At 43.7% G+C, this 24,990-nt stretch overlaps 2 protein-coding genes and 1 long non-coding RNA gene across 3 annotated transcripts in view; 1 reads left to right on the forward strand and 2 right to left on the reverse strand.

Moving 5' to 3' along the window:
- LOC308461606 (serine protease 33-like) overlaps positions 1–24,990 on the reverse strand; it is a 326,492-nt gene that overhangs the window by 118,375 nt on the left and 183,127 nt on the right. The gene's annotated exons all lie outside the window — the stretch shown is intronic.
- Positions 6,877–24,764, reverse strand: LOC308461607 (serine protease 27-like). The gene is made up of 6 exons (XM_080978659.1): positions 24,404–24,764; positions 13,610–13,636; positions 11,929–12,091; positions 10,413–10,684; positions 9,573–9,742; positions 6,877–9,081 (listed from the first exon to the last, which is right to left on the reverse strand). Exons 1-6 carry the CDS (start codon positions 24,552–24,554, stop codon positions 8,785–8,787), a joined length of 1,080 nt encoding a protein of 359 aa, XP_080834785.1. The 5' UTR covers positions 24,555–24,764; the 3' UTR covers positions 6,877–8,784.
- Positions 12,101–13,219, forward strand: LOC308461624. Its single transcript, XR_013978926.1, has 2 exons — positions 12,101–12,697; positions 12,841–13,219. It is a non-coding gene; the product is annotated as an uncharacterized lncRNA (long non-coding RNA).

Raw genomic sequence — 24,990 nt, forward strand, 5'->3', positions numbered from 1 at the left:
CCCATGCGTTACATGACATGTCCTCATCTATACCCAAACGGAGAGGAATGGTGGATGAAAGAGGACCAAAGCTTCAAAATCAACAGCTCTGGCAGGTACTGAATTAAAAATCCTTCATTTGGCATCACACTGTATATTGGATGTTATTCTCTCCCAGTTCTTACTGTGCTAACATTTTCATCTTCCTTCCTTTCCCTTCCACCTAGAAAGGGCACGATAGCCTTTATTCCAATCAGACATCCTGTTTGACTCTTTGTGGTCTTCTCTGGGATATAAAGAATGGGCATATTTTGCATCATTCTTTTCCCACTCAAATGTAAAGCATCGTCTGAAAGATCTAAACGGAGTCTTTTTCAAGTCTTGCCTTTTATGTTTCTATTTAGCTCCATCAATTCCTTAGAGTTATCTCATTTAACAACAGTGTGGGGGACAAAATATCCTTCAACCAGAATGGGGAGGTAGTAGCTGGATTGGACATTGTCAACTGGATTTTTTCCTTGAACCAATCATTTCATTCTGTGAAAGTTGGGAAGGTTGATCCTGAGAGTCCTGCAGACCAAGCATTCACAATCAGTGAGGATGACATAACATGGCACAACTGGTTTAACCAGGTAGGTTAAAAAAAACAACAGGTAGGATCCAATTCTAGACAAGTAGGGAATTATTCAAATGTTGAATGTTGTATTTTTAAGCTGCCCTGAGTTTATTAAATGTTGGAGGGTGGGCTAGACCTTTTATGACTAAAATATTAATCTCTAGGTAGCAGCTAACTGAAGCAAACCTGCAACTTGAGGCCATTACATGTGCTCCCTTGGCCCCATCCCTCCTGGCTTATAGCAAGAGGGGCCAGGGGCTGACTGGTTGGGTCCAGTGTGTGGTTAACACTGCACTGCACAAGAGGGTGGTCCCCCTTGCAAGTGATGCATTGAAAGAGGCAGTGGGGAGACTGTGCCTGCTGAAACTAACTCTGGACCCCTTGGATTGGAACAATTATTGACCAGTTGTAAGTATCCGCTTTGGCAGGAAGGTGTCAGAGAGGGCCCTGTAGGGGCAGCTGCAGGCATCCTTGGAAGACACAGATTACTTAGATCCAGTCCCAACCTGGGTTCAGGAATGGCCAAAGAATAGAATTGGCCTTGCTTGCCCTGAATGTGGTGGGGTGTGTGACCTTGCTTCTGCATTTTGATCCCTCATTGGTTTTTCATACCATCGACCACGGTACAACATTGTGGCTCTCACCAATCCATGTAGATTGGTGAGAGCCCCAATGTTGTGCCATTTTTATTGTTATAAAAGGGGGAAATAGAAGAAGTATTGATCCCATTTGTACATTACTGAATTGTCATGTCATTTCAAATGCATATGGAAAAGCCCTAGAAACTTAAGGACCCCAAACTCTTTAGTCTGAACATGTTTATTCTCTTTCATGTATGGATTAGACACGACCCCTTTCAATATGTAGCAAGAGTTGTGCTCCTGGTTACAGCAAGATAGTGAAGGAGGGTCAGCTATTCTGCTGTTATGATTGCATCCCATGTCCAGAAGGGAAGATTTCAAACCAGAATGGTAAGAAATATATTTCATATATAATTAAGAGGAATAGGTATATAGCAATACTTTTCTTAGATGGCATGATTGAACAGTTTGGTAAGGAGAGGCTGTGGGGAAGCTACTGGAGACAAAATAATCTGGAGTGTGTCTGTCATCTGTTATTTAATTTTTTAAAAAATCAGTGAAAAGCTGGCCATTAAAAATAATTTAACTACTCAACCTCTGCTACATTTCATCATATCTACACTAATTTTAAACAGAGAACTTGTAATGTTTTGGAGCTCTGGCATGTTCTTCAAACTGGTGCCAGAAAGCTTAATGGCTTGACCAAATCATTTCATGTTGCAGATATGAACGACTGCCAAAAATGCACAGATGGGAACTATCCAAACAAAAACCAGGATTTCTGTATTCCCAAGACTGTAACCTTCTTGTCTTATGAAGAACCATTAGGGATAGGTTTAGCTTGTTTTTCTCTTTCCTTTGCTTTGATCACAGTTCTGATCCTAGGAGCATTTATGAAGCACCATGGCACACCCATCGTCAAAGCTAACAACCGCAACCTCACCTACACTCTCCTCATCTCCCTCTTGCTCTGCTTCCTTTGTACACTGCTATTCATTGGCCGACCTGAGAAGGTAACATGTCTCCTCCGACAAACTGCTTTTGGCATAATCTTTTCAGCGGCTGTTTCATGTGTCTTGGCAAAAACAATCACTGTTGTTCTAGCTTTCATGGCCACCAGGCCAGGATCCCAGATGAGGGTGTGGGTGGGGAAAAGACTAGCCAACTCCATTGTTCTGTCCTGCTCCTTGGTTCAGGTAGGTATCTGTATGGTGTGGCTGGCAACCTTCCCCCCATTCCCAGATGTGGACATGCACTCTGTAACAGATGAAATCATATTGGAATGTAATGAGGGGTCTGTGACTCTGTTTTACTCTGTTCTTGGCTACATGGGTTTCCTGGCCATTATCAGTTTCATTGTGGCTTTCCTTGCCAGGAAGTTACCTGACAGTTTCAATGAAGCCAAGTTTATCACTTTTAGCATGTTGGTTTTTTGCAGTGTTTGGCTGTCCTTTATTCCATCCTACCTGAGCACCAAAGGAAAATACATGATTGCAGTGGAGATCTTTTCTATCTTAGCCTCCAGCGCTGGGGTGCTAGGGTGCATCTTTTCACCAAAATGTTACATTATATTATGGAGACCTGAACTGAACAATAGGGAAGAGCTAATAAGAAGAAAATACAGAAAAAATTAAGAACCTGCAACCTTTGTTTTAGTTTATGATCTAGAGTTGCAAATATGCAGAGCAGAATATTTATAGTAGTCAGCACAGATAAATCTTATTCATCTATCAACACAAGGGTCCCACTATCCACCCCCTCACTTTTTGTAAATTTACATATTCAAGCATAAAGAATTATGCCCAAACCTCACTATACACTCTGCAAATTCAGATACCTGAACAGATGAATCAGAGTCCAGGGGAACTGGACAAATCAATTTTTGCCTTTGTCTCTCTTTTACTGATTGGTTACAGCCATTTCAGGAAGAAATCAGGTGGGGGTGTGGATTGGACAAATCCCTGATTAGAAATGTTTCCATAGGAAATAATGGAAATTATGGACTTCTTATGCAAACACTTGCCTAATGAATGATTTCCAGGAACACACTGTGTTTCGTAAGCAGGAAATGCATATATCATTCTATTTCTAACTCATATTTTCTTTTAGAAGCTTTTCGATTTTCCCCAAGTTAAAAGCTTCATTTGGAATACTGGATAAAAGTTTGTCTAAAGGGAAACTATGGAGCCCATACATCTTACTCTCATCTCCCTTTCAGCAGCTCTTCTTGAAATCCATGAGCTGCTTCTCAAATACTTCTCCCATGGGATCTGCTGACTAAGAAATTTTCAGAGCAATCTACCTTTTTTGTACTTCAATGATTGTTGAGTGTGCACTGTTTGAATGCTGTTTCACCTCTTCCTGTTGGCACTGAGGGAGTGGAGAAGGCAAAGCAAAGCAGCACAATGCATACTAAAAAACACAAAGAGGAGCATTAGGCAGCAAATAATGTGGGACCCACTTCCAAAAATGGCAGGACACAGACCCTCAGCGATCCTGTGGCTGTCTCGCTCCAACTTGGCTGATGCCCAAATAAATCCAATTTGCCTCAGGACCCAGCCAAATCCAAATGCCTAACCCTAATATTTATAACCCACTCTTCGCTGAATGTTTCAATCCCAGAGCAGGGAACAGTGCAATAAAAGAACAATATAAATATACAGGAAAAGAAAGATACCAATATACAAAACTTGCAGTATCTATTAAAAAAAGTTCAATAAATAATATAAACAAAAACTCCATCAAAAGAACAAACTAAACAGTGGTGAGGACCACAAATAGGGCATTTGATGAGATTAGCTCTTGCTTCAGAATTCCATCTCCACCCACCCCCAATAAACTGGGTGCTGTGTGTTTTTCTTCTCTTAAATTTAGGTTTCCAAAAAAAACCCCTATAAACTTAAGCCTCTCAGATATCTAACATCCCTAGCAGCCCATGGGCCTGCGAACTGATGTAGCTTGTGCAAACCAGGTTTAAAGAGCTACAAATATTTGTAGAGCTGGGGATTTCAGAGGCACTAATCAGAGTAGCCTCCATGTTGAGAGAGAGGCACTTTGCTTTCTTATCTTCTGTCATGAATAGTCATCTCATAAATTCTCATTTGCAACACAGTCTAAAGCTGACAAGCCACAATCACACTCTGGGAATGCTGCCTCCAAGGACTTGTAAAACTTACTGTTTAATGAGGTTTGTATAAGCTATTCTACGTCACACTTGTAAGAGGAATGCAGCTGGCTGAAAATGCAGCCTTGACTCTTTTCTCTTTTTTTAACAAGCTGGGCATCTGGTTCAGAGATAGGGAAACCTCAGGCCCAGGAGTCTCTTTGCCTGGCTCTCAGGACTTTCCCCATAGCCCCACACCCTCTTGAATCGCACCACTTATTGGCCCTGCTTTCTACCTTCCTCAGGTGTTTTTGCCTGGCTGGACTGTGTCCTTGAACTTGGATTTTTGTTTGCCTGAATGGGGGGGGTAGAGTAGAGAGGGGTGTGAGAGTATGAAGAAACTAGCCTGCTGTACAAAAGGTCGTGGCCAATGCACAACCAGGTTCGGAGCGTGTGATACATAGTATAGGGTATTTATTTTTTAACAGTACAAACTTATACATGTCTATCTGAAGTAAACCCTAATAAGTTCAATGGGATTTACTCCCCGGTAAGTGTATATAGTGTTGCAACCTCGGTCAACCTTTTGACCTTGATTTGTAGGAGTCTTGTGCATCTTGCAGTATATATTTAATAATATGATTTGATTGGCTCTGCAGATGCTAATAAATAATCTAGACTTTCGCAACTCTGCTTTCATCAGTGTTAAACAATGTCAAGATTGTGAGGAGGCTGCATTTACCACTTCTTCATTTTTTTGAAACTTGGCAGATTAATATGCAGCCTCTTTCATCACTACCAAGTGCACAATTGCTGTACTAGAGGAAAGCAGAATGTTCTTCAGAACTGGAACACGGAAGCCCTGAGGCGTGTTTTGAAACATCTATAGCTGTGTCTTTCCAGCTTTGTAGAACACAGCATCCAATGATTTTGTTTAAGTGTGCATTTCAGGGAAGCAGGGAACATATAGCTAAGGTGAAAGAACAGCAACAAGAAAAAAGCAATGGATTTCAAACTCATCAGATGTCAAGGAAATAAACAACTATCTGACTTTTAGAAGACATCTGAAGGCAGCCCTGTTTTTGATGTTTGATGTTTTATTCTGTTTTTAATCTCTTGGCAGCTGCCCAGAGTGGCTGGGGAAACCCAGCCAGATGGGTGGGGTATAAATAAATTATTCATCATCATCATCATCATGCTCTGACTGCAGCTCCATTTCTTAAAGAGATTGTTGAAGGCTTATATCTGGAAAGCATTGGAAAACCCGTTCCAGGACACTGTTATATGAAAACACACATTTTATATCTGAAGTATGGTTGCCATATTTCAAAAAGTCTCCATATAACAGATGCTAGGGAGACAACTGTTGTTGATACAGCAGTATCAATGTGCATGGTACTTTACATCCCTCCCCACCCAGGTGCCCTCCATATATTTTGAACTATGACTCCCATCAACCCTGACCATGCTGGCTGGGGCGGATGGGACTTGGAGAACCACAGCTTCCCCTCACCTACGCAATAAAATTCAGGACAATAGGGGGAAGGTTGGCAGGAGGACGGTGGCTGTTTGGGTAGCAACAGCATTCTGGTGTTTATCTCCCTTTTCCTCCCTCTGTATGCTGTTCTGGGAGCTCTCCTGACTCCCCAGAGCAGATTTAGGGGAGATGTGGGGGCAAGTGGCCAGGAAGCATGGGGGAAGCCCCATTACGCTCATGAGAGTCCTTGTGCAGTCTTTTACTAGCACACCAAGTTCGTTTAATCTGGCCCAATCCATTTTGATTGCTAGGGTCAGAGAGAGTTGCTTGTGAGGGTTTTCTGCCTCAGGAGTCCAAAAAAGTAACTTGACCAGCCTTGGGTACTACGCACCTAGACTTGGGTGTGAGAGATGTGCCATTCATTGCTCTACCTCAAGCAGAAAAATGTCTTACCCCAGCTCTTCCTTCTGGGCTACCTGGGATCTCAGAGAAGCAAGGAGGTGCTGTGGTGTCATTGTGCACATAATGAAGGGCATTATTATTTAGGTATGTTCGTGTTTGATTTTTCCAACTAGAAGCAGTCACAAGGCAACTTACTATTTAGGTGGGTCAGTGGGTGGAGGTGCCTGCCAGCACCAATGTACTGGTTCCCTACATGTCTGAGCATCTGGGGGGGGGGGGAGGTTGTCACTGCAGTGAGCCATGATAGAGAGATGCTGGTGGTGGTGTAACTGATGCTGGGGTTGTGGCCATAACTGCCATTCTGTGGTGTGTTTTTCAGAACAGTATGTCTTTCTGCTCCTGCTCTGCCCTTGTTGCATAGATTTGGCAGCCATGGCACCTGGGTTTCGTTCCGCCCACTTGTTGAAACAACATGTTAACATTATTTCACCTCGTACAGCTACTGAAAGGTGTTCATAGCTTATATTAATTGCTCCACCTTGGGCAGAAAAGGGATATACTGAAAGCTGATAAGTGACATCTGACTGTTTTTCTTGGCTGTTTTCGTCCAATGTGCATTACATTATTTTCCCCTTCTGCTTTAATCTTTCATCAGTGCTGCTGTTTATTCCAGCTACTTTAATACACCATTAAAGAGCCTTTGAACACCAACAAAGGATTTTATTAAGCAAAGTATTTTATTAATATGTGACGTTTTGCAAATCACACAAACCATACACTCCAGTGGCCAACACTTTAAACACTCCCCCTTTAATTTTCCCACCCCTCATTTTTTTCACTTTTCCGCCCCTTTAATTTTTTCCACTTTTCATTCATTTACAAGATTCTTGAGCATATTTTGAGAGCTAAAGTTTCAGGGCATCTGGCTCTGGACTCCATAAAGGAAGCAAAATGTAAGGCCCCTAACTACACATTGTGCTAGCAATGTGATTAGCTATGATGTCATGAATTTGTTTTAATTAAATACCTGGCTGCGGGGTCGAGCCAGCTGTAATCACCACTGCAGCATGTGAGGGAGGGGAGGGTTAAGTCATCCCTCCCCAACTCTGGTCTCAGCAAAAATATTCCCTTGCCCAGTCCAGCAGATAACATTAGAGGGGGCGAAGTACTGCTGTCAATGGGAGTGGTTTTTTTCCTTAATGCTAACTACTGTATGGGAGATTATATTTACCAAATCACAGTTGTGGAGGGAAGACTTAGATCTCCCTTGCCCTTGTACTGTGGTGCCAGTCACCATCAGGGTGTCCATGCCTCATCTTCAATTTTCTCCGAAACCCACTACATGATTGCTAATAATTTGGTTGGTGTAATGGAAAATAGTTAAACCCATAGAAGACAGGATAATGGCTGCTGCTTAGTGTCATGGCCAGCTGAGGAATAGTGCATGTGATTAATTAAGGGCACATCTACATCACAGTTTTTAATTACTTTGAAAGTTATTCTTTCCTCCTGAGAATTGCAGTTCTGTGAGGAAACATTGCCTAACAGACCATTATTCCCAAACTGCAACTCCCAGGTTGCCATGACAATGAAATTGTCATAAAATCACTATAATTTTGTATTTCAGGTATACTTGAAAACATAAAGTGATATGGGCAGATAGAAATAGATAAAGAGGGAGTAAAGGTAAGGATTCCTTGAAGCAACTCTTACACAAACCTGTTTCAAGCATACGTATTCCAAAAAGACAGTTTTGTATTAGACTGAAATATGGACTTTTAAAATAGTCATAACACTAGCATCCTAAAGTTGAAACTTTTTTTTTTTAATGCATATTGTGATACACTGACCTGGGTGGCGGGAGGTAAGGTGAAGATAATGCTAATCTTTAGAAATTTGAATGTATCAAATACATTGATGACTTTGCTTTTCAACTTTGATCCAGTAAAAAGCAAGTTCAGTATCAGAGGTAGGAATTGGCATTTACCATGAATCAGGCAGCTACCTCAGGTAGCTGATTTTCAGTGTCATGAAAAGTTTAAGACAGTTTACAAAGCTGTTTTGCCTTTAAAAAAAAACAACAAGTGGGGGAATCAGACAGCTGAGCGTTTTCTGTAGTTTGAGCCTCAATTAATTTGCCTCAGAGGTCCAACTCTGTCCCTTAAGGCAGGCATGTCCAAATTCCATTTCGCAGGCCTTCATCAAATCTGGTCCTCTTTGAAAAAAGTTTGGGCACCCCTGCCTTAAGGCATCACCCAACAGACACATGATGATTCCATGATGATGCCCCCCTCCCCGTCCCAGCTACCCATGATTTCTGATTGCACCATACATATGTAAAAGTTTTGTGGCAAGAAAGGAGACAGTGGCTAGTAGGGGTCATGAAAAAGGGTGTTGCATCCCCCTGTTGAGAAGGAAGCACCAAACCATCTCTATGTCTGCAGAGGCATCCATGCGCTCACTGCATTTGTAGCTCCCTGTGCAAGTGCTGCTCACGGCCAAGTGGATAGTAGTTATTAGCATCCTGGGCAGATGAAGTTAGGAGTGACCAAGAAATGGGAGAAAGATGAGATGAGAGGTAACCCCGCAGCACTTGACCACTTGTAACTTCTTTTTCCCACAGATCCTATGACAAGATATGAATAAGGGTCCACACCAAAACCTGGAGCAGGGCAGTTATGAAGGCCTGTCCCCTCCCAACAGCTCCAGAAGTGCCTTGATTCCTGATCCTGGTGTTGTAACCCCTCCTAGGTTCAACAAATTCCAAATTGGGGATAATCCTGTGAATCCAGTCGTGGTATGCGGTAAGGCGGATGTACACGCCAGGGCGGTTCTTCTCAGCACAGCCTTCTCCCCAGCTGACAATACCAGCCAAGAGCCATTCCTGGTTTATCTTGCACATCAGTGGGCCACCAGAATCACCCTAGGCCAACACAAAGATGGGTGTTAGATGCATTTGTGATTCAGTGTGGCATGGTTGTTAGGAGGTGGGGAAACCTTCTCATACTTCCCAACAGTGCAGCTCTCAGCTTAGAAACTAAAGCAAAATGCATTTTACAAAGAAGCATATGTTGAGGGTGGAGAAGATGTATGGGAATGCATAGTTTTTTTCTGGGGAGGGGATGAGAACATGAGAAGAGCCCTGTTGGATCAGGCCAAAGGCCCATCTAGTCCAGCATTCTGTTCTTACAGGGGCCAATCAGATGCCCCAGGAAAGCCCACTAGCAGGACCCACAAGGGAAAAGGGAAAGGACCCCTGGACAGTTAATGTATGCCATCTCATGCAGTCTCTTTTCAATGGTGAGGCTGAATATCAAATGTCTTAAAGAATAATAGAATTGGATAGCAAGTGAGACAGGAAGGACCTTATCCATGTGGAACTGAAGGCAGGTCTTGATGAGAGAAATCCCTCACCTTACACGTGTCCTTCATACCCTCAGCATACCCGGCACACATCATGTCGTCCTGGATGGGTTTCTGGGGCAGGTTTGGTCCCATGTCAATACTATAGAGCCGTCTGCAGGTCTGAAGATCTATTATGGGCACCTGAAGCTTCTGGAGCTTCTTTGGAGAAGGCAGATCCTCTGAAGTGAAGAACATGGGATAGTGAAGCAGAAACATGGAGACACGGTTATCATTTTATTATATTTCATTTACCACTTGCACAATCCATTTGTGAGTTGGAAGGCACACCATAAACAGATGTGCAAGAAGGTCAGTCAAGTATACCTTTAGGGTATAGATGCAATCAGATGGAACAAAGTTTTTACTAGCTTCCAATTGTTGGGTAACATGCAAGACCAACCTTTACTTCTAGCATACTTACCAGGCTCCACATGTAAGTCAAGTTCCTAATTTTCTTCAAGCAGGCTGGGCGTTTGTAATATATTGGAGATGCTGGAGCGCAAAGCATCTGCTCTAGCACTGAGCTTCAGCTTTTTCCCTCCAGCACTCTGCTTCCCCCACTAGCCAATCAGATGCCTACAAGCAAGACACAAGGGCAGCAGCCTTCTCCCTCGGATCCCAGAATTAGCATACAGCCATCATGACTGCTAACCACTGATCACAGTATTTTTTCAAAGCATTCATACGTATTCTCAGCAAATCCCATTACAAGGGAAAGGAAAGTTGGGGCATGGATCTTAGAAACAGGCTTTTTAGAGCAGGAAAGGTGCATCATTATTATTTTGCATTTTCCTGGACAAGAAGGAAACCTTGTCCAGTTCTAACATTTTCCCTTCTCCCAGTACTCACGTCCTTCACTGATATCTCCCCAGCCAGTGACCCAGCACATCATGCCTGCAGGAAAGTCCACGTTGGGTGCAGGTACACAGATTGGGCTGATGTAATTGGTGAATCTCACTGGGAAGATCAGCCTCACCAAGGCGATGTCTCCGCTTGTGGCCTCCCCTGCATAGCGGGGATTCCTGATTATGTCTCCAACTCCTATGGACTGTTTGTGGGGCCAGGAATTCTCCAGTTTGTTGGCCCCTAGCAGCACAGAGTATTGGGAGAGATCACCTTCTCTGCAAGGGGATGGATGAAAAATTGCTATGAGGAACATTGTCGCCATTGCATACAATTTACTTGGCTGGGATCAGGAGGCTTTGGGATGCTATTAGACCCAGGGAAGCATTCAGACTATCTCAAATTTGTAGCAACAACAAAAAGGAAGGACACATTGGGCAAACCTGCACTTTAAGCCTGAGATGGTCCCATGGGCATTCTGATTCTGATTTCCCATTCTGCCTTTGTTCTGGGTACACTTTATCTGAAGCATCTTACAGCTAGGAAGCTTGTCAAGAGCAAAGTTTACCAGATCAAAACAAATCATCTTGCCAAACAATTCTTTCAGCTAATTAAAATAAGTCTTGCAGCAGTTGAGCTAACAGATTGGATCAGAGCTCCTTGTTAATTTTATGTCCTTGGGAAGTTCATTAAGATACCCAGTGCTATGTTTCTCAAAAAAGAGGTGCCGGAACTAATCATGAACACCTCCCTCAATCTCTTAGAATGGCAATGGCACCCACCTGAGAGGTGCTGGAACTGATTTGCGGTGAGTTCCAGCTGTGGGGGAAAGCCCTGAAAATACCTTTTGTTAAGGCACTTTAATAGAAACATGTGTCTATATCTCAGCTCTTTTGCAAACTAATCAAGATAACTGGTGCTGAACTTTAATACTTTATTCTTAAGCCTGGGTCTGGAAAGCAGAATTTGCAGAACCTTATAAGCTTTAACATACTGTGAAACATTAAAACAATATGAAGCTGCCTCATAATCTTTGCCTTCAGTTTATTTTTAGAAACAGAAATGCAGTGGATGTATAAATTAAAATATACAACCTGGTTTCCAAGGAATAGGAATGCTGAGTGGGGAATTACAATGGTCAGGAGAGAAATTCAGCAGAGATTATTTTTGAAAGATAGATGACCAGGGTTGTAGTCTATAGACAACTGGATTCTTTGCCTTGGACATAATCTGCATTACCCCCAAGACTGTAGTCTAACACAGAGACCTCCAGGGCTTGGGCCAGGATATCCAAAGGATGACACATCTTCAGGCGAACCTATCTATATATTGAAAACAGCCTATATCTTCTGGGCTTTTCTTATAGTTCCCACAACATCTGAGATGACATGGATGACACAGAGAACAGGGCCTTTTCATTGGGGGGGTGCATTTATAGGATAGTCTCCCACCTGACTTGTAAAGAGTCTTGGGCTCAGTGGACTGCAGGTGGGAGGAAAAGAGCCATTTCTGGGTTACTCACGGTGGGAAGCAATGTGCTGCGGTCACAATCCAATCATGGGTTATCAAAGCCCCTCCACAGATATGCTTGCCCATCTTCTTCACACTGACCTGCCATGGCCATTCACCTTCCACAGAGTCCTCACCCCCAACATTTCTATTCAGGGTGATTGGTCGCCCACATACTAGGAAAAGAAAGAGATGGGTGGGGTTAAACTCAACACTGGGAGCAATCTGTTCTGTACACTGCACATCTGGCTAAGTCAACACACTCCTTAAGAACAGGAGAGCAGCCCTGCTGGATCTGACAAAAGGCCAAATCTGGCCCAGCATCCTGTTCTCTGAGTGATCATCTGAGGCCTTAGTTGCATCACTCCTAGATTACTGTTGTGCTCTATTTGGGGTTGCCTTTGAAAAGTTCCAAGAACTCCAAAAGGTCTAGAATGCAGTGGGCCAACTGTTAAAAGGGGCCCACCTGCTGGGTACATGTGCTTCTCTTGCTAAGGCAATGGCACTGGGTTCCAGTTTGTTTCTGAGCCTAATTCAAGTGCTGGTGATGATACTGAAAGCCTTTCAGAGATTGGAATGGTGATATTTTCAATGGATGCCTTCTTGTGTGACCAGAGGTTTAAAATCACTCATGGAGGAGTGGGGAATGGAAAATTTGTGGAGGGATACTGGTTTTATTTCCATTTTTTCCAAAGTCTAGACAATGCATTTTGCAAAGGAAGTAGATTTGGCACATGTCTACATCTTGTGTCTAATATGCGGCGCAGCCTATGAACTGGAAAGTAAGTTCCACTGACAAGAGGGCTTAAATACAGGCAAGTGTGTAAAGGGATTGCAGTCTTATTCTATTTCTGCCAGGCACAAAGAGGGGAAAAGGATAACACAGAGCACTGAACTGCGTCACCTTACTATGTTTCATTTTCAGATTCATTTTGTTTCAGCCACGAGACCTCGTAAGCTTGCTTTTAAAGACACTACAAGATTCTCAGCATTCTGAATTTTGCATCAAACTTCAAATTTAACAGGTGTGAGGGACTGATGTTGCCCTAACTGAAAAGACAGCCTTTGTGGGAACAACAAAGGGGAGACCAAGACCTCTCCCATGTTTTGAACATAGGAAGCTGCCTTATATCAAGAGATGAAAGGCATTGAAACCATCTACCCCAACTACGGAGACCAAATTCCATGCTAAAACAACTTTTAAGAAGTAATGGTGGTGTAATCTAGACACATATTTTTAAAAAAAGTGAAAATGTGTTTTTTTAACGTTTTGAAAAATATATTGAATTTGCCATAGCTCACCATCACCATTTACTGTCACATTTGTATAATGCACTTTACAGCACACTTAAAACATTTTATTTGCAGCTGTATAGCTGAGTCCTGGGTTGCCTGTGCTCATAGGGAATTTGTTGCATCCCACTAGAAAGATTTGCGCTTTTAGCCTTGTCATAGGTGACCTCTAAACCCAGGATCTAAGCTACATCTGTAGTAGAGAAGCAGGATGTGGATGTCCATATTGTGTTGCTTAGTGGGGTCCCCTGGAATGTACAAGACATGGACGGACAATCTGTTGCCTTCCAATTCCCATTATACCTGACCATTGCCCACACCAGCAACATCTGGAGGGCCACAGGTTGCTTATCCCCAGAACCCAGCGTAAAAGGTTAAAAAGTCTGATGATAAAAACTTACCCCAATGGGAACGGGTCATATGATAACCTGCAACAGAAAGAGGAGGAATCAACAGGGACAATTGTGACCCAGGGCTTAAAGCTAAAGATACACAATCAAAAACCAGAAGTAATCACAGGACTTTTATTCCAAGAAGAAGAAAATAATTGGGGGGGGGGGATTGGATTGCCCCAAATATCCTCCCCAGCTCCTGATGCTGAGACTGCTTTTTTAAATCTCTCCCACCTCCCCAGGCTTGTACCTAAGCCTTGGTGTGAAATGGACAGGAGGAGACATGATCTCCATCTTGCAGCTCTCAGACAAGGGCAAGCAGTGGGAACACAAGATGCTGGCCAATAAGATGTCAACTGAATGTGAATGGCATCAGCCAATGCACTATCGGAGGAGAGCACAGCTGATCTAATAACTGAACTGCACAGTGTTTCATGGGAAGTGTTTCCTACTAAAAGAAAGGGGGCACTCCTTAAGTTTGTAGATATCAAATTAATATCATTTAATGATGTAATGAAAGGAGCACATGAAGTTGCCTTGACAGAAGACGCTTTGTCCATCTTGCCCAGTTTTTCCTTCACTGTCAGAGATGCTTCAGGGATGTGGTCCACCATGTCTTTTCTCCAAATTACGGTAATAGTGCACTTGCAATTTCAGTGTTTTTGTTTTAACGTTTTGCTCAATGCTTTACAGGATATTTATTGCATTTTGATATTGTGTACTGACTTGTTTTTGCTTGCAGTTTTATTATTGCAGCTTGTGTGAACCACTTAGAGTTTTTGTTATATCAAGCAGTATATAAGATATTAAATTTGGGTTGACTGAGGCGCAGCACAATTACATAGCTAAACAGATTTAGCTATGCACTGACATCACTGAGGGCAAATGAGGACAACTGAGATGCAGGGCAGTGTTTCCTGAATTAGTCACCCTGAATTAGTCCACCCTGTCAGGGAGCACACAGCAAGTCTGTTGACATCACAATAAATTTGAATTGCATATCTTTGCCTGGAAGTTTCTTCTTGGAATTCCTGAAACAATAGCTGGTTTGGAGATCATCCTCTCCCAGAAAATTAGGCACTTACCTGATTACCATTAGGGATCTGAAATATGCCTATCAATTGTATACCTTTCAAGCTAAAAAGAATCCAGTGCTAGAAAACCTTTCATTTTCAGTATAGCATTTTCTCTCTAAATATATATCCCAGTTACATCCAACCATTGTGGTACTTTCTGATTACAAGAAATGCACACAATCTAATTCATTCCAAATCAAATATAATTGCTTTTTTAAAATTTTATGATATATGTTAACTAATCACCTGTGTCTGACATAACCAAAAATGTAATCAATCCTAATCAATTTATTATAACATGTAATCACCATTGATTGTCTGGTATAATGTATTTTGTTTTACATTGGAAAGGAAGCCAAGGGTTCAGGTAGGAGAGTCTATGTGCTTTACTCCCTCTACCACCAGGACAGTTTACAGTTTCTCAGTTTCAGTTCACAGAAACAGTAGCAGTAAAAACTAAATAGGCAAAATACTATATGCACGGAGCTAGGGTTGCCATACATCCAGAATTTTCCAGACATAGCTGGTATTCAGCCCCCTTAAGCAGCATCCGGGCGAAAATCACTGAAATGTCCAGGAAATTCCGACATATGGCAGCCCATGTCAGTAGTGTAGATGTTGGTGATTTTCATTTGAAAATTAGCTCAAAAATATATTTTTTGTTGAGATTTTACCAAAAACTTTTTAAAAAATCAAAAAGAAAAGTTCAACAACTTTGCTGAAAAAAGGACAAAAACCTTTGTGTCTGGATTTTCATTTTTTGAAATATGGCAACCCTACACTGAGCCCTCTCTACCAATTGCATTTCTATGGTCTGAGTATCTGCCTATCAGCCATACAGCTCCATGGACTTAGCCCTTTCTCATGCTAACTAGCAAGAATATGCATTTGTCAGGTTGGGCTGCTAACCCACGGTCAGGCCCAAGAAAGATCTGTGCACTTTGCCCATAACCACCAGGTCAAACTTCCATGTCAAATTCTGTCAGGCTGCACGAATGCCGAATCTGACAAATACATTACAGGTAGGATGCCTGAAACTAGGAAAAAGGTTTAAGTTGGGCATTACTAACTGAGGCACATCAATTGCAGGGATCTGCTTTGAACAGGACTCCTTCTGAGACAACGTTTTGAATGTGCACTGCGAATTTGTCAGTTTCAGTTTCTCATTTTTTCATTGTTCCGCTCTCCACATTTCTGCAACAGTTTGTGAAAATTCATCAGCATTTTAGTGCAAATTTATCCTACTATACACAGTTTTATATGTAATTATGCCCAATAAACATAGTTTTGCACAGCTTTCCAGAATATAATGTAGTTTTGTATGCGATTCTCAGTAGTATATGCAGATTTTTCCTGATGTGCAACATATGCAACCTCAGTTAAGATTAGTAAACTAAAAGGGATGCAATTAATTGACGGATATTCCTAATCAGACAAGCAGCTCTAATATATCTCACACATGCAGAGTCAAAACCCACCATCTTAATATTCATGATTTCACATCATCCTAATCCATTCGTCAGCCAGAACTATCTTTCTCAACACAAATTGAATCTTGCTTTAGGTTTTTTGTTTTCCAGTTTGCTTTTTTTTTTGCTTTGTTACAATGGGAGAAATAAGGGTGTGCCGTTCTGTGAGATTAGTGATTTCCCAACCCATGGCAAAGCCACAGATACAAGATGGGAAAGGGTGAGGTGTGCAGTCACATCCAAAGACAGGATGACTAAGGTGATCCACAAGCTGCTAACAAAATCTCCCAAGCAACAGAAAGGTTGGAAGGTTATATAGAACTTGGGAGTGCCATATCCCTTGGAGGTTTGGGCTGTGGCGTGCACTAGCATGCAGTTCTTTCAGGCAGGGGGGGAAGGAAGGGGTGAAAGAGGGTGGATATGTGCATACACCTTTATCCATTGATTTGTACAGGGACAGTCCAGCTGTGGTTGGACTGCAACTCCCATCATCCCTGGCCATTGGCCATTCTGGCAGGGGCTTGTGGGAGATGTAGTCCAACAGCCTCTGGAGACTACAACATTGGCTACCCCTGGATTAGCACTACACAAATGAGTCTCAGGCTCCCAGATCCCCCCTTTCGCACTCCCCTGCTCCTCCTCTGGCATGGTCACAAGGACAAGAGCAAAACCATGTGCAAAGGTAATCACAGTTTGACATTTGACCCATCCAAGAATAAATCATGCTTAGCTTAAACTTTGATTTGCCTAGAAAAAGCCAACTTCAAATCTGTTATTATTTGTATGGTATATGAATACCACCCAAATTCATGAGGAGGACAACAGAAGAACGAAAGCATAAGATGTGCTAAGTGGGAGCAAATTATTTAAACACTGTATTTAAACTAAATTCAAGGGAAGTGGACTCTTCCCTTGAACTTTGGCACCATTATGTCAGATGAGTTGAAGAGCAAATGTATCTAGTGCAATTAGCTTGGTGTTCAGTATTCATTAGTTCAATTAGTGCCAGACTTTGAATTCATTAAACTGATGCCATGGAATGTTTAAAAACCACTCTCCCAACCTCAGGATTAAATTACAGCTTGTCAATCATGTGGTCACGGAGCTATTTAACCTGCCATAGAGGAGCAAGCGAACAAATAAAGTTATATCAGATCTAATTATGGAAATCATCATTAGCTAATTAACCATCCATTTCTTCAGCATAAAGGTTTTAGCTTGAAGACTTCACAGTGGAGTTTCACAACCAGGAAGCCTGCATCATATAATAATTTGCAGACAACTGTAGCAATAAATACAATGAAAATTTTATTCCCAAGTATTTATTTATTGCTGCCTCCCACTTCCATGTGGGCCTATTGATGCTACATATGTAAACTGGTTTGACAGTCATTCCCAGGGGCAGTGGCGTAGCGTGGGGGGTGCCAGGGGTGCCGGCCGCACCGGGCGCAACATTGGGGGGGCGCGTTTGGCCGGCCCTTCGCAAGACAAAAGTCCATAGGGAAATCTCCGGGACAGCGGGGAAGCACAGCGCGTCTTCCCCACTGTCCTCGGACCTCCTCCGAAGCCTGGCGGTGGGGCAGAGAGACCTCCTCCCGCCGCCAGGCTTCGGAAGGATGCTCCGAAGCCTGGCGGCGGGAGGAGGGCTCTCCGCCCCACCGCCAGGCTTCGGAAGGCTGCTCCGAAGCCTGGCGGCGGGAGGAGGGCTCTCCGCCCCACCGCCAGGCTTCGGAAGGCTGCTCCGAAGCCTGGCGGCGGGAGGAGGGCTCTCCGCCCCACCGCCAGGCTTCGGAAGGCTGCTCCGAAGCCTGGCGGCGGGAGGAGGTCTCTCCGCCCCACCACCAGCCTTCGGAAGGCTCCTCCGAAGCCTGGCGGTGGGGCGGAGAGACCTCCTCCCGCCGCCAGGCTTCAGAAGGCTCCTCCGAAGGCTGGCGGTGGTGTGGAGAGACCTTCTCCCCGTGCCAGCCTTCGGATGGCTGTCCTGAAGACTTGTGGTGGGAGCAGTGGCGTAGCGTGGGGGGTGCAGGGGGGGGCCTGCCGCACCTGGCGCAACATCTGGGGGGGCGCGGAAGAGACTCGAGTGCTAAAATCCACGGGTTAGGGGGCGCAAATTACTTGCCTTGCCCCGGGTGCTGAGAACCCACGCTACGCCACTGCCCAGGGGAAACCCTGGGAACTTCAATTCTGTGAAAAGAAACTAGGGGACCCCAGTGGCAGACTCATCAAACTACAACTTTTGCAGGAAAATATTCATGGCTGTAGGATTATCCTGGAAGCTTCTTCAACAACCATTCTGTCCTAGATCAAAGGGTGATGATATCCACCAGTAGAAAGTACTATCACCTCCTTCTCCTTCTTATTTGGTGCCCATGGCAACTATATTGTTTTGACACCCATGACACTTTTATCAAGATATGAGTACCAGCATCTCATTTTTTTTCCAAGAGAGAGAGAGAGAGTACTGCATAAATCATTCAGGACCAGAATCACAGACACATTATCCGCACCCCATATGCACACAATCCATACATAATTAATCCAATCAGCCACACCACCCAGATTGGCACACAGCACACTCAAGAAGTCCTCAAACAGCTTATCCCATAATCTTTTGGAATATCATGTAACATTCCCAGAAACCTCACACACCCTTCTTTTTCCAAATAGCTCCACCCATATGTGTGCAGCTGGGAATTCATGAAAGCAAGGGTCACCAAGAGTAGCAAATTCTCTATTTCAGGGCTAGGCAGGTCTCAAATTATTATTATTATTATTATTATTATTATTATTATTATTATTATTATTAAAACTTATACACTGCTCTTCATCTGAAGATCTCAGGGTGGTTCACAGCATAAAAATACAAAATAAAAACACAAAATACATATTAAAACCAGAACAAAACAAACCCATAATCTCCTCCCTCTCTCTCTCACACACACACATTTAAAAGGACATAGATTGCTAATCAGCCCAAGGCCTGGCAGGAGAGAAACACCAAAAGATGTATAATGAAGGCGCCAGATGAATCCCCCTGGAGAGATGGGGAACCACTCCACAAATGGGGAACCACTCCAGAAAAGGCCTGATCTTGTGTTGCCACCCTCCAGACCTCTCATGAAGGAGGCACATGAAGAAGAGCCTCAGCTGATGATCACAGGGTCCAGGTCATCTCATATGGGGAGAAGCGGTCTTTCAAGTATTGCAGTCCTGAGCCATTTAACATCAAAGCCAGCACTATTAATTGGGCCTAGAAACTAATTGGCAGCCAGTGCAATTCGGCCAGGATTGGTGTAATATTCTCAAACTGCCCTGCCCCAGTGAGCCATCTGGCCACTGAATTCTTCAGCAGCTGATGTTTCCGAACCATTTTATACAGCCCAAGGTGTAACGCATTGCAGTAATCTAGCCTACAGGTTACCAGAGCATAGATAACAGAAGTTAGGCTAATCCTGTCCAGATGGGGGCACAGCTGGGCCACCAACTGAAGTTGATGGAAGTCCCTCCGGGCCACTTAGACCACCTGAGCCTCAAGTGACAGCAAAGGATCCAGAAGTACCCACAAACTATGCATCAAGAGCAGGCACCCACGTGGTCTAGGGAACCACCCACTAACAGTGTCTCAGTCTTATCTGGATTGAGCTTCAGTTCGTTGGCTCTCATCCAGTCCATTACCGAAGCAAGGCAATGGTCCTGCACATCCACTGCCATAACTGCAGATGTAAAGGAGAAGTAGATCTTTGTGTCATCAGCATATTGCTGACAAAACTCCAGATAGCCCCACTTAGCAGTTTCATGTAGATGTTAAATAGCACAGGGGATAAAATTGAACCCTGAGGGAACCCATATTGAAGGCGCCACCTGGCTGAAGAGCACTGACCAAGCATCACCCTCTGGAAATGACCATCCAAGTAGGACCAGAACTATTGCAAAGTGGTGCCACCCACCCCTAACTCAGCCACATCATCAGTGACTCCAAACATTTGCTCTGAGGGGTAAGAAATAGGCCTATCAATGGCTCTAAAGTCATGGCTCTAAAGTCATCCTGGACACTCCTGGGCTGTGTCCAGAAAGTGGTGGTGGGGGATGAGTGTTCAGACCCCTGGGCTCTCACTTGTGGGGTGCCTCAAGGTTCCGTCCTCTCCCCCATGCTTTTTAATATCTATATGAAGCCGTTGGTAGAGATCATCAGGGGGTTTGGGCTGGGTGTTCATCAGTATGCAGATGACACCCAGCTCTACCTCTCCTTTAAATCAGAACCAGTGAAGGCGGTGAAGGTCCTGTGTGAGTGCCTGGAGGCTGTTGGAGGATGGATGGCAGCTAACAGATTGAAATTGAATCCTGACAAGACAGAAGTACTGTTTTTGGGGGACAGGGGGCGGGCGGGTGTGGGGGATTCCCTGGTCCTGAATGGGGTAACTGTGCCCCTGAAGGACCAGGTTCGCAGCCTGGGAGTCATTTTGGACTCACAGCTGTCCATGGAGGCACAGGTCAAATCTGTATCCAGGGCAGCTGTTTACCAGCTCCATCTGGTACGCAGGCTAAGACCCTACCTGCCCGCAGACTGTCTTGCCAGAGTGGTGCATGCTCTAGTTATCTCCCGCTTGGACTACTGCAACGCGCTCTACGTGGGGCTACCTTTGAAGGTGACCCGGAAACTGCAATTAATCCAGAATGCGGCAGCTAGACTGGTGACTGGGAGTGGCCACCGGGACCACATAACACCGGTTCTGAGAGATCTGCATTGGCTCCCAGTACATTTCTGAGCACAATTCAAAGTGTTGGTGCTGACCTTTAAAGCCCTAAACGGCCTCGGTCCTGTATACCTGAAGGAGCGTCTCCACCCCCATCGTTCAGCCCGGACACTGAGATCCAGCGCCGCGGGCCTTCTGGCAGTTCCCTCATTGCGAGAAGTAAGGTTACAGGGAACCAGGCAGAGGGCCTTCTCGGTAGTGGCACCTGCCCTGTGGAACGCCCTCCCAGCAGATGTCAAAGCAATAAACAACTATTTTACTTTTAAAAGACAACTGAAGGCAGCCCTCTTTAGGGAAGTTTTTAATGTCTGATGCTGTACTGTTTTTAATATTCAGTTGGAAGCTGCCCAGAGTGGCTGGGGAAACCCAGCCAGATGGGCGGGGTATAAATAATAAATTGTTGTTGTTGTTGTTGTTGTTATGGAAATTCCATGTTCTGTGGCAGCAAAATCTGGACACCAGATGCTAGGGACAACCTGATAAGGATGGCTTCTGAATGAGGGCATTTGCAGCCCTACCTGAAAAGGCCAGGGGTTGAATCTTGGACCTTCTGCACACAAAGCAGATGGTCTCCCACTGAGCTACAGCACTTTTCCTCGTCTCAGCCATCTTTTAGGATCAGCAGGATGGGCCCCTTCTTAAGCTTCACATTTGTACATCAAGATGGCAACTGGCCAGGAGATGAGGAAACCAATCCAGCCTAGCTTGCTCTTATGCCTTGAAGCAGCTGTTTGATATGCCGAAATCAGCAACTGGTGTTTGTTTTTTCCAGGCTGTAGAGATAAGCATTATCACCTGCTAAGCTTGTGTTGATCCAGCCTGCTCCTGAAGTGATGCTCCCGGGGCCAGTTCAGAACTTGGCAACATACTTTCTGCCCACTTATAACAAAGGAGGAAGCACTAGGCAGGCTTAACCACATATTACCATAAATGGTGTGTTGTAGGAGAAAGAGAGATGGTGACCAAAGAAGTTTAGTCTATGTGAAATGCTCTCTGGTATCAACCTCCGTTTCTCACTCTCTTCTTCTTTCTGTGCATCCAGATATAAACACTGCAGTTGTTAGGACATCAATGGTCTCAGTTTCCTTCCATATGCAAGATGTCACAGGGTGGGAAGGAGGGTTAGCTCAAAGTTTGAGATGGGCTCCCTGGGCAAAGTGTCCTCTAGTGGGTCCCTCCCTCTGTTAGTGGGCTTACCTGGCTGCAGTAGCAGTAACCCAAACAGGACTGGGCAGCTATGTCTAGCCACCCTTTTTAATCACCCACAATGCTTCAGAATGATGCTAAATAGGGGGAAATTATAAGGGTTGTTATACGATCCATGTACACCCACCTCACCTAGCACTGGAATTTCCAAAGACCATATGACTACCATCCCTTTCATTATATTCTTCCATAATCAGTAACTTGCTAGTTTTATGATGGGATGGGGGGGGGGAATTGAATCAGTTTGTATTTATAGGCATGTCTACCAAGTTTGCACTTTCTGAAACAAGATATGGACTGGAGAACAGCCATCCTTTGAAATTAGCTTTTCTCCTTTTTATTTTTTTATTTTTTGCAATGCAGTTCTCCAGCCAAGTAATGTGCACAGAAATGCAAGTGTGCATATGAATGCACATATTAGTGGAAAATGCATATGGGGCAAAGTTGCTTTGCAAAAAATGTGCATATTAGGCAAAATTGCACACAAAAGTGTGTTATGGTAGCATAAAATAGCACTAAAATGTTGAAAGCCATTGTGGAAATGTGGAGAATTGAAAAATACTCTTCCCTATTCTCAATATAATTGTAGTTTTTATATCAATAGTTTTTATTGGTTGTTTTAAAAATAAAAAATATAAAAAAACAAACAAACATGTTTTTACAGATTTGCATATCTCGAGGAGGCACTTTGTTTCAGAATAGGATACAGAGATCAGTAGCAAATATAAATGCAAACATAAACAAGGAACTAGCAATAAAAAGAATAATTAGGTTGGAGGGAGGGAGGGAAAGAGGATACTGTCAGGACCATCTTTATGGAATTCTCAGGCTGATAAAGGATAAAAGTCACATTACAAACCCATACAGCAATGTGCATTGAGAGTGTGTGGGAGAGGAGAGAGGTACAGAACAGTTTATTGCATTGTCTCAAGGTAGTCGTATACTTTGAAAAGTTGGATGTGGACTCAGAATGCAAGAGTCATCTTTTACATATTGAATAAAATCATACCATGTTGGGGGGGGATGTCTTGCTTTGTCCTCTTGCTACTTAGCTTATGAGTGAGTTTCCTAGTAAACCTACTTGCTGTAAGTGGGGCCCCTAGTAAATCTGTCCAGTGTCTAGCAATAATATTTCAAGCAGCAATTAACATCAAGAGGCAGAAAAACTAAATGTATAATTATTGTTAATTGTTAAGTCTAATTTTAGTTTTTCTGCCTTTTGATGTTTTCCTCCGTGGTCTCCTACTGTTGTTTTGTTTTAATGATGTATCACTGCACTCTCTTATTATGTGTTTGTGCACATGTATTCTTTTTTGTAATGTGCTTTGGTTATTATTTTAATAGAAAAGTGAGATATAAATAAAAAGAAAAGTAATCAACACACCCACTCGGTATCACTACCATAGAGTCGAATTAGGAAAAGCAGGAGCCTTTCCACAGTGGGTCAAGAGAGACTTTTCTCCTGTATGCCACCCTCCCCCCCAAAAAACAAAAACACACACAGCTTGGCCGCACTAACCTAATTAGTCCAGAATCATTTGGCAACTACTGGTTCTGTACTAAAAATCATAGCTTAGAATTCATTCTTTGGCCCTAACCACGCACTAGGACAGAAATATCATTTTTTATCATCATTTAATCACTCTGTTCATTAAGAATAATAAAAACGAAGCTGGCTAAAGGATCACTTTTCCAAGGATCTTGAATGTTTGCCCCTAGAAGCCTTAGGTGTTTTGCCTCCCAAATTCACCACACCCGAAGTACTACTTTTCCCCCCAGGACTGGTGAAAGGATTCAGGAATCCTGGATCCTAGACGCACTCTTAGGTGTCTCGATCCCACAATCTTTGGTGGAACTCTCTTCCAAATGGGATCAGACAGGGGGACCCTCCGTGTTAAACTTCTGGCACCTACTGAATACTTTCTTATATTTCAGAAAGCATAGGCAAATAGGAAAGTACCTTATACCAAGTCAGACCATTGATCCATCTAGCTCAGTACTGTTTACACTGACTGGCAGCAGCTATCCAGGATTTCAGGCAGGCTGTCTCTGCCAACCCCACCTGGAGATGTGGGGGATTGAACCCGGGACCTTCTGCTCCCAAGGCAAGTGCTCTACCACTGAGCTATGATCCTTCCCCATAGAGCATTTTAAGGCATTTCTGATCTGATAGTTATTACCCGATTTGTTTTAATCTTTCTTGCATTTGTTGAGCTTGTTCTCTGCTGTTTAAGCAGTATATAAATTGTTGAAATAAAGGTGGCCTAAATGAATGCAATGGGAGCTTCTAACGCTTACCTCTGTCGGGTATTATCTGCTGGTCATTTTCACAAGAATTATATCCATAATGCCACTGCTTGCAGATCCCTCTTTGAATCATCAAGGCAGCCAAAATCAGTAGCAGAACTCCTGCGGTGCCGAATCTGGGTGCCCCTTGCTGTCTTGCCATGATTCTGGTTTTCTTTTTCTTTTGTTTTCGGATCTGCTGTCACTCAGTCCTCCCCGAAGTGGGAGAGCGTGGCAAGAGGGATGCCCTCTGGGGTGACAGGGCTTGTTTCTCTCCAAGATGCAGATGCTTTAATACCTAGCCCTCAGAAGGGCGGGCACAATGTCACCAAACTGGTTTGACTGATGTGCTGGGTTGCGAGTGTGGCGTCTGGCAGGCAAGTGGGGAAGCCGGCTGATGAAGCCTAAGATATCCATCCAGAGAATCCAGCCAGCTGTGCTCCTGCATCCCTGGAGGATGTGCCAGTACCTGGTGGAGAAATGGTATCCAGGAAGATATAAGAGGTGGAGAAATGGCAAAGCCAGGAAGATATAAGAGGCTGCTTAATCCAAACCACAGCTCTTGGAAAGGATGGGGCTGATTGTATGGGCCAATTAGC

Source organism: Podarcis pityusensis (assembly GCF_964106645.2).
Source record: "Podarcis pityusensis genome assembly, chromosome: 13".
Taxonomy (NCBI): Eukaryota; Metazoa; Chordata; class Lepidosauria; order Squamata; family Lacertidae; genus Podarcis; species Podarcis pityusensis.

What these genes read in the sequence shown, in the direction of transcription:
- LOC308461607 (XM_080978659.1), bottom strand. Translation starts at nt 24,554, where the DNA reads ATGGCAAGACAGCAAGGGGCACCCAGATTCGGCACCGCAGGAGTTCTG. An exon ending in GCAGATAATACCCGACAGAG is followed by an intron (nt 13,637 to 24,403) that starts GTAAGCGTTAGA and finishes TTTCTGTTGCAG; the next exon opens with GTTATCATATGACCCGTTCC. An exon ending in GTATGAAGGACACGTGTAAG is followed by an intron (nt 9,082 to 9,572) that starts GTGAGGGATTTC and finishes GTGTTGGCCTAG; the next exon opens with GGTGATTCTGGTGGCCCACT.